The following is an 11681-nucleotide window of genomic DNA, read 5'->3' as shown; positions in this document are numbered from 1 at the left end:
TCTCAAATTAGGTTTATTATTGATTCTTCTCTAATATAAAAAAACAAAAGGGGGTTTTTGATTTGTAGGAATACAAAGAGTCACGACTAAACGTTGTTTGTTTATTAAAAATCTAATATTATATAAATAAATACAGTTTAATATAAGGGTTGTCACACTTGAAGATGTTAACTTATTGAAGATATTTTCATGTTTTCATTTTTAAAAACTTAAGACTTAGATATTGATATGATAAAGGTAATATTATTAAGGGAAAAAACTGAATATCGGATGACAATATTATGAAATGAAACATTATAGTAGATATTAGATGCTTAAAAGGAAATCATATATTCTGAAAGACTTCTTTGAAAACCACATTAAGGGTTTTGTTCTGACCTTTTCCTTCTTCTTCAGTAATCAAAATCTTCAAGCCTTTTCTGCTTGTTACTCTAGAAAATGCAACGTATAGTTGTCCATGCGTAAATACGGGCTTGGGTAGATACAATCCAACTTGTTCCAACTTCTGACCTTGACTTTTGTTTATAGTGATCGCAAATGCAAGAGCAACGGGAAACTGACGACGTCTCATACGAAAGGAAAACTTTGCATCCGGTGGCGAGACAAACATCCTAGGAATAAGAACTCTATCATTGACGTTTTTTTTACCTATTACAATCCTTGCTTCGATAACATGATTAGCCATTTGCGTAACAATCAACCTCGTTCCATTGCATAAACCTCTCTTAGGATCAATATTCCTAAGCAACATGATAGGTGCTCCCTTTTTCAATGTCAGAACATGGTTAGTAATCCAGAAACTTGAATACTGTTTAAGAATTCCTGAGTGTAGATCATATCATCGTAAGCACTTGTATCGGAAGTCTCGACACTATCTGAACTCAAATATTGTCTCTCTTCCCTTAATTATAAAAAATTAAAATGAGAATCCGTTTACACTAGAATTTAAAATAAAAATGAAAAAAAAAAATATTATTGATATACCTGGAATTTGAGAGAGCATATATTGATTTATCTTATTGGACTCAGAATAACTCTTTCGCAAAAGAATTTTGCATTGGTCCTTGTTACAAACGATGTACCGTATATCTCTTNAAAAAACTGAATATCGGATGACAATATTATGAAATGAAACATTATAGTAGATATTAGATGCTTAAAAGGAAATCATATATTCTGAAAGACTTCTTTGAAAACCACATTAAGGGTTTTGTTCTGACCTTTTCCTTCTTCTTCAGTAATCAAAATCTTCAAGCCTTTTCTGCTTGTTACTCTAGAAAATGCAACGTATAGTTGTCCATGCGTAAATACGGGCTTGGGTAGATACAATCCAACTTGTTCCAACTTCTGACCTTGACTTTTGTTTATAGTGATCGCAAATGCAAGAGCAACGGGAAACTGACGACGTCTCATACGAAAGGAAAACTTTGCATCCGGTGGCGAGACAAACATCCTAGGAATAAGAACTCTATCATTGACGTTTTTTTTACCTATTACAATCCTTGCTTCGATAACATGATTAGCCATTTGCGTAACAATCAACCTCGTTCCATTGCATAAACCTCTCTTAGGATCAATATTCCTAAGCAACATGATAGGTGCTCCCTTTTTCAATGTCAGAACATGGTTAGTAATCCAGAAACTTGAATACTGTTTAAGAATTCCTGAGTGTAGATCATATCATCGTAAGCACTTGTATCGGAAGTCTCGACACTATCTGAACTCAAATATTGTCTCTCTTCCCTTAATTATAAAAAATTAAAATGAGAATCCGTTTACACTAGAATTTAAAATAAAAATGAAAAAAAAAAATATTATTGATATACCTGGAATTTGAGAGAGCATATATTGATTTATCTTATTGGACTCAGAATAACTCTTTCGCAAAAGAATTTTGCATTGGTCCTTGTTACAAACGATGTACCGTATATCTCTTTAACAATAGCTTGTATAGGATCATCACATTCTGTAATCAATAAATCCTTGGGTATGTCTATTTCTACCTCACCATTGTTAGGCTCGTTGATTTTGCCATCCCCAATATCGAGAAGCCATTTTGAAAACGTAGAGAGATCATTTGCATCGCTACTGTTTTGAGCCTTACGGAGTCTCATATTTTGTGTAAGCTGAAGTACTTTACAACTATTCCAAAGCAAGGATGAGTTTATGGAGGCTAAAACTGTACCAACTCTACCAGCTTCTGGCACAACCGGTAGAATCTGTCTAAAATCACCCCCCAAAACAAAAACCTTACCTCCAAAAACCCGATCACACTTCATAATATCTCGCAAACTCCTATCCAACGTTTCGAAACAATATTTGTTCATCATTGGAGCCTCATCCCATATAATGAGTCTTGCTTCTCTAATTAACTCGGCAAGGTGAGAATTGACATCTATCAAACACGTTTTATATTCGTCCACATGGATGGGTATACTAAATCTAGAATGTGCTGTCCGACCACCTTCCATAAGCAAAGCAACTATACCACTTGACGCAACATTAAGAACAATATCACCCCTAGAACGAATATCAGCACCAAGAATACTCCATAAGAATGTTTTTCCAGTACCACCAAATCCATGAACAAAAAACATACCTCCCTTGTTTCGATTCACAGCATTAATAATTTCTAAATATACGCTTTTTTGCTCATCGGTTGCCATACGTAATAACCTGTCGTAATTCTTTACTTGTTCATCACGTTTGAAGTTTCTCTCATCTATGAGAAGCCTATTCTCATTATTATCCATCACAAATCCATCTGGTTAAGGCATATTCATAATAGTTGACAAAGAGCTTCCATTAGACCGCATAATCATTTCAATCTCAGCTAGACATAGGTTGATTTTAGTTGACATATTTTTTTTATGAATTATAAACGTGAACATTGTTACATTAGTATATCTTTATATTATTTTATACATTTATAAAAATAACTATATATGTACCTTGGTTGTTCGTACGGTTCCTTTGCAATTATAAAATATCTTCACACAATATATCCTTCGTAGCGACCCAGAGATCGAGAGGCACTGAAACACTTTTTGAAAGCAACAGAATGGCAAACAACTTCCTTAGAAACGGTCCAAAATACCATGTACTTGCTTCTTTTATAGCTAAAATATATTCTTTGTCGTCATCCAATAATCCCAGTGCAAAACATGCATCTTTAAATTCTTTNCAAGAATACTCCATAAGAATGTTTTTCCAGTACCACCAAATCCATGAACGAAAAACATATCTCCCTTGTTCGATTCACAACATTAATTATTTCTAAATATACGCTTTTTTGCTCATCAGTTGCCATACGTAATAACCTGTCGTAATTCTTTACTTGTTCACGTTTGAAGTTTCTCTCATCTATGAGAAGCCTATTCTCATTATTATCCATCACAGATCTATCTGGTTTAGGCATATTCACAATAGTTGACAAAGAGCTTCCATTAGACCGCATAATCATTTCAATCTCAGCTAGACATAGGTTTGTTATCTGTTCCTGACTTAACATTAGACCTGCATTATAAAGTAGGTTGATTTTAGTTGACATATTTTTTTTATGAATTATAAACGTGAACATTGTTACATTAGTATATCTTTATATTATTTTTATACATTTATAAAAATAACTATATATGTACCTTGGTTGTTCGTACGGTTCCTTTGCAATTATAAAATATCTTCACACAATATATCCTTCGTAGCGACCCAGAGATCGAGAGGCACTGAAACACTTTTTGAAAGCAACAGAATGGCAAACAACTTCCTTAGAAACGGTCCAAAATACCATGTACTTGCTTCTTTTATAGCTAAAATATATTCTTTGTCGTCATCCAATAATCCCAGTGCAAAACATGCATCTTTAAATTCTTTGTACAGTTTACCTTTAACCGTCTTCAAAAATTCAAAACTTGTGGCTCCTGGGACAGTATTAAGTAGAACTCTCAAGTAATAGGTCTGCCCTATATAGGGTGGTACATAAGTAACTCTACCTACTGCAAAACTCTTTCTTTTCTTAGATCTTGGTTGCCAGATTCTTTTACTCTTAACCCACACAAACATGTTAGGAAATTCAGCATAAGTGAGACTTCTACCTTCTGGGTATTTTTTTATTGCATTCCATCCAAGCCAACAATTTGGATCCTTTGGCAGAACGCTTCATAACATCTGCGATAGGATCATCTTCGTTGTAAACAACCAATTCCTGTCCAGGAAGATGAAACAGAAGTTTTTCTACGGGTGTAGTACGATAACGAATCAGAAAATCTAATATTCGCCAAGCTGCTTCACATGCGGAGACATATCTAATAAAAATAACAAATATTTTACGTACGTTTAAATTTGCCTTACATTTTTTTAAAAATTATAAATATACATACCTGCAGCTATAATATTTCTTGATCTCATTATGCTCATCCTCATCTCCTACAGTAGCTCTAATGTAATCCGACCTTTTGGTGATGTACTTGAAAAGATATTTCACTGAGCGTGACTGATTACACCACTCAACATTAATATGAGCACGATAACGTATGGACGAATCCCAGTTGTACGGAATAACAAAGCTGTTATCACAATCAAAATCTCTTTTATGCACAAATCTTCCGTCTTGTCTCCGTTTGTATATTGGATAACCAGCGTCGTCGACGACAGTTTTTTCCATGAATGGTTTTGGAAAAAACTTAGTGCACTTACCATTATTCATGCAAACATTTTCTTTGTGATGAATACCACAAGGTCCATGAATCATAACATCAGAAACAACTTCATATAAATACTTATCCAGTTCTTTATCAGGAATCTCAGCGCTTATGAATCGATCAATGTCTTCTGGTGTACGCATTTTATAGTCTGGATGCAGGAATAAGATCATGCGTGCATGAGGCAGACCTCTCTTCTGGAATTCTATTGTATGCATAGCTGCACACACACATACAAAGGCATTGTTAATAAATTAGGGTTTTAACACGTCAACAGATAGAAAATTCAATCTATATTAATAATATGAAACATACCAGAATTTACAACACCAAAAGTTTTTTCTTTAGTCACTTGTTCCATTAGTCTATCTAACTTCATCTTAAAGACTCGACAGCATATATCTGGTCTATCGTCTTGCTTAAGACGATGCCTTGTTAAATAACGGATAACTTCGGGCCACTTGGGGTTCCAAGTTATCGTTACGAAAATATCAGGAAAACCATAGTATTTGCAAGTAGCCATCACATCTAAATAATGCTGCATCATATAACGTTTACCACCTATAAACGATGAAGGGATATAGATTCTTTTACCGTGTTCTGCAAGATCTTCGTTTCCTTGGTTAACAGCTTCAACTATTTTATCGATTCTTTCCGTCCGGAGTTTGTTTTTGGTTCAGCCAAATAAAATTCAATCTGTTAGATTCTATGGTAGTGAACGCGTCTACCAAAAATTGCTGATATAATTTTCCCGACATTACAATCGATGAAGACTCTTGATATCTTTCGAATATTCGGAAAGCATAAAATTCTCTCATGAAACTGTTTTCCTTTTTCGTCCAGCTGTATCTATAAAACCAATGTCAATGCCTAACCTGTAACCATCCTCTCCGTATGGAAACAATAATGGATATTGCAGAGGCAAGTAAGCTGGATGGAGTTAACTTATTCTTTGCAAACCTCTGGAACGACTTTCTATCACGATGTCACGCTTAAATACACCAGAGTTGAAATCACATGGTATCAAATCAGAAACCTCATTGCATGTAGGCAAATTATGAGTTCTTGCATCAGCATTTCTTTCTGCAGGAATCCTTAATCTTAAATCTGCAACATTATTGGTTAAATCAAATCTTTCTCGTGCCGATCTAAACGCCTGTACATGTGGATTATGATTATCAAGCATCCTTTTTATAAGTACTACAGTTTTCTGCATTATTTTCTCTGTAGCTCCGGATGGTCTTTCAAAGAAAAAACAATACACATGTTAGCAACATATCAATATATTTTGTTATTTATATATTATTAAACATTATATAAAACTGACCTGAACGCAGCTATCCTGTAGGAACTTCATTATCTACGTCATGTATATAAAGCTGTAAAAACGTCGGTTTTTCTCCGGGTTCAGGTAGAATATAGCCGATACGGTGATAATTTTCTCCACACGTACGACCCTCTATCATTGTTAATAGAATGGTTTATTTTTCCACCTAACGACGCGAAGGAAAACATCATATTGTATGCTCTTATATTATCACGGAAGTTTTTACTCCTATCATCGTCATTATATAACAATGCCGATAATGTGTTTGGTGGAGTTTTCAGCTTGGGGAGCTTGACTTTCCCTTTTCCACAATACATCGAATAAATGGGTTTCGCCTTCTTACGTATCTTGTTTAAGCGTTCTCCATACCACATATATGCCCCACAATCTTCACATATATATGAAGGATCTCCATCGTCATAATAACCTAATAACATTATAAAGTTAAAAAAATTTATCTGTGTATACGTTAAAGTTTATCACAAAAAGGAAAATTTGATTTTTTTAAATACCATTATTTTGTAACCTAGATGTTACGGCTTGATATTCATGTGTTACATTGTGTGTGGTACCATACTCAGTATCAGATTCACCCATCGAGCTATCAGAATCGCTATTGTCATTTGACTCAGAATCAGAAACAATAAAACATGCAAAATCTTCATGCATCAGAGGCAAAAGCAAACCATCTACATAGGTAAACACCAATAACTCTATATTAATAAATATTTAGTATGTGTTTTATAATATGTAGGAATAGAAACAACCTTCATTGCGGTTCTTTTTTTTTTTTTTGATTTCAGAGTTTTTGTTCTTTTCATCCTTGCAAGTTTTGAATTATCTGCTGAAATAATATTGAACGTTATACAATATGTTATAGACAAATATTCTTTAAAATATTTCAAAAGCTGAATATTAATTACATGTTGTATTGACGACATGAATTGGATGCTTCTTTCTCCGTATTGGTAGTTTTTCAGGTCTCATCGTCCTGCGTTAAAATAAAATATAGGAGCTTAGGGTGATGATATTCTTCATTTATATAATATTCATTAGGTTTAATCTTTACATTTATAAAAATATTCGCTTCAATATTTACATAAGCGGATATTATTATCACAGTATTTTGGTTTTAATTGACGTTTAAATATGCTAAGGATAATTTTCAATATCAAGTTAACATATACTTATTTATCCTAACATATGTTATTTTTTCGTAATTAAATTTTAAAGATTGTTTCTACTAAAACATTTGTTAATTTTAAATAGGAAATTATTATCAATAATACTATTTTGAGTTAATTTTGTCTAAACAACTCAGAATAATAGTAAATAATTAGATTTATATTTTTATGAACAATTTATATGTTATTTTTGGCACATCATAAATTTTTAAATACTTAATAATTTGAAATTATATTTTTAAGAATTTAAGAATTAATAACAAAATTCGAATATTAAGACCAAAGTTGTTCCATAACTCATACTTCACATGATTAAAAATAATAAATAACCTTAATCTTAACGACGAATTAAAACGCATAGATTTAGAAGTAAATAATTATTAATGCATAAATTATTGTTTTATTGTAATGCATAACATAAAAAATAATACTATGTTTGATTTTCAGTCTTGATCTTCTTTCTAGTTGTCATGCTATGACCTCGTACGATGTCTTCATTGACTCCAGGCAACTCTCTCTTTGTCGAAAGTGATACTGTTTCATCTGACGTAAGTTGAAGAACTTGTTCATCTGGCTCTATTTCTTGGTTATCATTATGAACCTTTCCATAAGTTTCCTAGCAAGTTTGTTAAAGGTAATTTTAGCACACAATGAAAGCATGATAATTATTGTAAACATTTTTATGATAATATTTATAATCTTTACGTTACCTTGACAAACTGATTTACCATATCATCCTTCTCCCAAAACTTTTCAACAACATAAGAAGCCCTGTCACTCTTCAAATTATCATTTGTGATAGAAAGCTTAAAGAGCATAATCTTCCCAATTAGAGCAGAAAGAGACACGGGCATGATGTTAAGATCGTCCTGATCAATTTTAAGATTTTGTTAAAAACATACTCACAAAAAAAAGAGAGAGGTAATTCTTATAGTTAAACTAATTCAGCATTTATATTAGACGTACCTCGCCTAGTTGTGTTACCAACTCGTCAGCCTTTTTACATACAAAAAGCTGAGCTAGACCATAAAAAAATAGCAACTTAATTTTTGGAGACGTTCCATAGGAAATATGCAGTATGAGTTTATAGCTAAAGCATATAGAAGCCATTTAATGATCAGCTTTTTCACATGAATACAATTTTAATCATATTAAGTAAGTTAAAAAATTAAGTGATACATAATTATAATCGACTTCCTTGATATCGTCATCGCAAACACCACATCTAGGCCTGCGATTTTGAAACGAACCGATTTATCCAAACCGAACCGAACCAAAATTCGGACAAATCGGTTCGGGTTCTTTTGATTGAGTAAACCGATCAGAATGAAATTAATTAAGCTCGGTTAACCGAGATTTTCGGTTCGGTTTGGGCCAACCGAATGGTTAACCGAAGAACAAAATACCCTAATCTCCTAGTCCTAGCCGCCGAGCATTCACTTCCTTCTTCCTCGTCTCTCTTCAATTACTCTTCTTTTTCTTATTAATCATCATCATTTATCTTCTTCTTCTTCTTATTCATTCTTCTGTTTCGATTCATAACAATCATCTTCTTCCTAGATTTATCATCTTTCATCATCATCATTTATCCCTCTTCCATTTATTTTTCTTCCATTTGTTCTTCATCCTTCATCATTATCTTCTTCTTCTTCTTCTATACCACGAGCTCCGTCTTTCAAATCTCACCATCAGTGTTGTTCAGATCTCGCCGTCGGTGTCTTTCCAGATCTTGTCAATGGTGTCTTCATTGATTTGTTGTTCGTTGCTAGAATAGCGAAACAAAAGAACAATATATATTTTTTTCGTTAACGGGTCTTTGGGTTTTTTGCAAATAAAACCCCAGTTCTCAAAATATTTTTGGTCCAATAGTTCTATACCGAATATCCGAATTACGATAACCGAAATAACCGACTCCGAACCGAACCGAACCGAGTCTTCGTGTTCTTTTATAGAAGCTTCAAAAGTTATTGCTAGATCACCCCATATCGTACAACTCAATCGATCACAACTGTAGTCACAAAGTTTTAATTATTTTACGCTTTTTAAGATTAGTTTGAAATTTTTTTTTAAAACAAACCTTATATTCTGCAAGTCAAAACTTATCTTCACGTTGTCCTTTCCCTTAGTTTTAACGTTATCTAGAGAACCAACACCAACAATTTGGCCCATCACATTTATCAAAACATAACAATACTGGTTATAGTACATGATTCATAATCCAAGTTATTTTAATATATATACATATACATATTTGCACAACTTACCAAACAATACTTGTTTGTCTACTGCCCCAGCCAAGATTGTTGAAAATTCTTGAAAGTATTTTTCAAGTACTTGGACCGGGAAATCATCACATGGTTTTACTATGGTTGTTCTATAGAACACCATCTTAAATCCCAAAGCACTTGTTCTGTAATCACCGTCATATTCCACCAAACTGAAAGTATCGATTATTTTCGATTCACCAACACTAAGCTGGTTATGAAATTTGTTCACCAATGCATCCTCAATAGACGCATGAATCCTCGTACCCTTAAATTAATACCAGATGTCATGTTAGAACCAGTTTCAATAGTAAACTGTTATTAAAATACTTTCTACAAAAGAAGCTTAAATTTACTGAAACCAACCTCTCCATCGACTAAAACCATCTGCAGCGATTTGAATGCTTTCCAAAGTCTTATCACACGAACCCTGATGTTATAATGATCTAGAGCAGGATTGATCTCACTAATGTTAACATAGGGAGAGATTATGATATGTTTGGAGGCCATAATGAATCTCTCAAAAAAAACTAAAACTCTAATTGTCGATAAGGATTCGATGTGTATTAGTATATATAGAGTATATAATTTCGGAATTTAACATTTTTAATTAATTATGATAATATTGAATATTATATCAATTTCCTTTTTAGAAGCATTATGATAACTAATAATTTTTAAATATATCAATTGACTTTTCTCTCAAAAAGATAATTGTCATATTTAATCAATATTTTTTTAAGTATATCATGATAATAATGCAAACTTGCATTTTTAAAATTAATATACTTATTTTCCATCTCGTACAAGGGAAGTTAATAATTCGTCTCTATTGGTTTTTAGAAATTTAAATCTAAGTGATATTAAATATCTTCCATTTTCAACATTATAGAATAATATAACAATATACTATAATTATGTTCGTTCAAGAACTTTAATTTCCACTGATTATTAAAATTAATTAGGAAAAATTCTATGTCTATTAAATATAAATTATCTTAAATCATTAATTATTTGTAACTAAGTTTAAACATGACATTTTATATATATATATAAATAATCCTTTCAAATTTCTGACCAAAACGAACATCATAAGTTTTAAATTATAGAATAATTGTATATGTCAAACGTAAAGACGAATAAACTTTTAAATTATAAAATAAGGATTCCATTACAATTAAAAAGCTCCTAAACTTCAATAAATTAAAAATCAGGATTCCATATCATCAAAGGCATCTCTCATCTGCGTGAACTACGGACATGGAGGATTCATCATCACCTTCGTACAATTGTGCACCGTGGTCACCATGATTGAATCTATACAAAGAAATTTGTAGTATATATTTAATGATATGAAATTAATATAATTATTAAATATATATATATATATATATAAAGAATTATAGTTTACCTTGTTTTCTCTCAATTTTTGCAAAGCGTATTACACATATGATATCATCAACACAATGTATCCAATCATTAAAGAAATCGTTCGCATAAGACTTTGGTAATCGGCATGACAATCGATCACCCCTACATTAATTTTTTAGAATTTAGTCAAAGTATCACTATAAAATTTTTAGTTTAATCAAATAAAACTAAATAACGTACTCAATGTTTTCCAGATCAAGGAACAACTTATTCCATTCTTTTTCGGGTGGGCCTTCCTCAAAGCGATTTCCAATACGCAATACTCTTCCGATAATATCTGCATATATTTTACAATTACCATAATCAATTATCATCTCGATATTTATAATTTTATATAAAAATTTCCTTACTAATACAATAAGCAGAGTCTAAATATCCACTTTTGATATCATTAAATGATACAAAAGAGAAGAATTGATTTGAAGACAAAGCAGCAATCTTTCTAAACCATGTTATGGTTGTCCAGTGTATCATAAAACGATGATCAGTTGGTCTAAAATCCCCGGTAACATTGCTTAGTGAGAAACCTGCCAACATTATCCACTCGCCTTCTTCCAAATTGTTTATAAAAACATCCCGAAATTCAGGTCCCATCAAAGCGTGTATTTTTTGACCCTGCGGTAAATCGTTATATGCATGTCAAGAACAATCTAGATTATGAAATATCTATCGTATAAAAAATACCTTTTCATCAACTAAAATCAAATCAGTCGTTTTGTAGAGAGGATGAACACACTCAAATTTCCTTAAAATCTTGACTCTAATCTTCCACTCA

The 11681-nt window shown here is 32.2% G+C and overlaps 2 protein-coding genes across 2 annotated transcripts; both read right to left on the bottom strand.

Moving 5' to 3' along the window:
* On the bottom strand, positions 326–1527 carry LOC104720478 (ATP-dependent DNA helicase pif1-like). Its single transcript, XM_019230760.1, has 2 exons — positions 1221–1527; positions 326–822 (listed from the first exon to the last, which is right to left on the bottom strand). The coding sequence occupies exons 1-2, from the start codon at positions 1525–1527 to the stop codon at positions 326–328; spliced, it is 804 nt and encodes a 267-aa protein (XP_019086305.1).
* Positions 1854–2753, bottom strand: LOC109124934 (ATP-dependent DNA helicase pif1-like). The gene has a single exon (XM_019230759.1). It carries the CDS (start codon positions 2751–2753, stop codon positions 1854–1856), a length of 900 nt encoding a protein of 299 aa, XP_019086304.1.

The sequence above is a fragment of the Camelina sativa genome, chromosome 10 (assembly GCF_000633955.1).
Source record: "Camelina sativa cultivar DH55 chromosome 10, Cs, whole genome shotgun sequence".
NCBI lineage: Eukaryota > Viridiplantae > Streptophyta > Magnoliopsida > Brassicales > Brassicaceae > Camelina > Camelina sativa.
The sequence above is the reverse complement of the archived record's forward strand: the minus strand, read 5'-3'. Positions and strand labels throughout refer to the sequence as shown.

Coding starts and splice junctions, on each gene's coding strand:
- LOC104720478 (XM_019230760.1), bottom strand. CDS start 1,527: ATGGCTAATCATGTTATCGAAGCAAGGATTGTAATAGGTAAAAAAAAC. Junction 823..1,220: donor TACTGAAGAAGAAGGAAAAG/GTCAGAACAAAA, acceptor ATCTACACTCAG/GAATTCTTAAACAGTATTCA.
- LOC109124934 (XM_019230759.1), bottom strand. CDS start 2,753: ATGGATAATAATGAGAATAGGCTTCTCATAGATGAGAGAAACTTCAAA.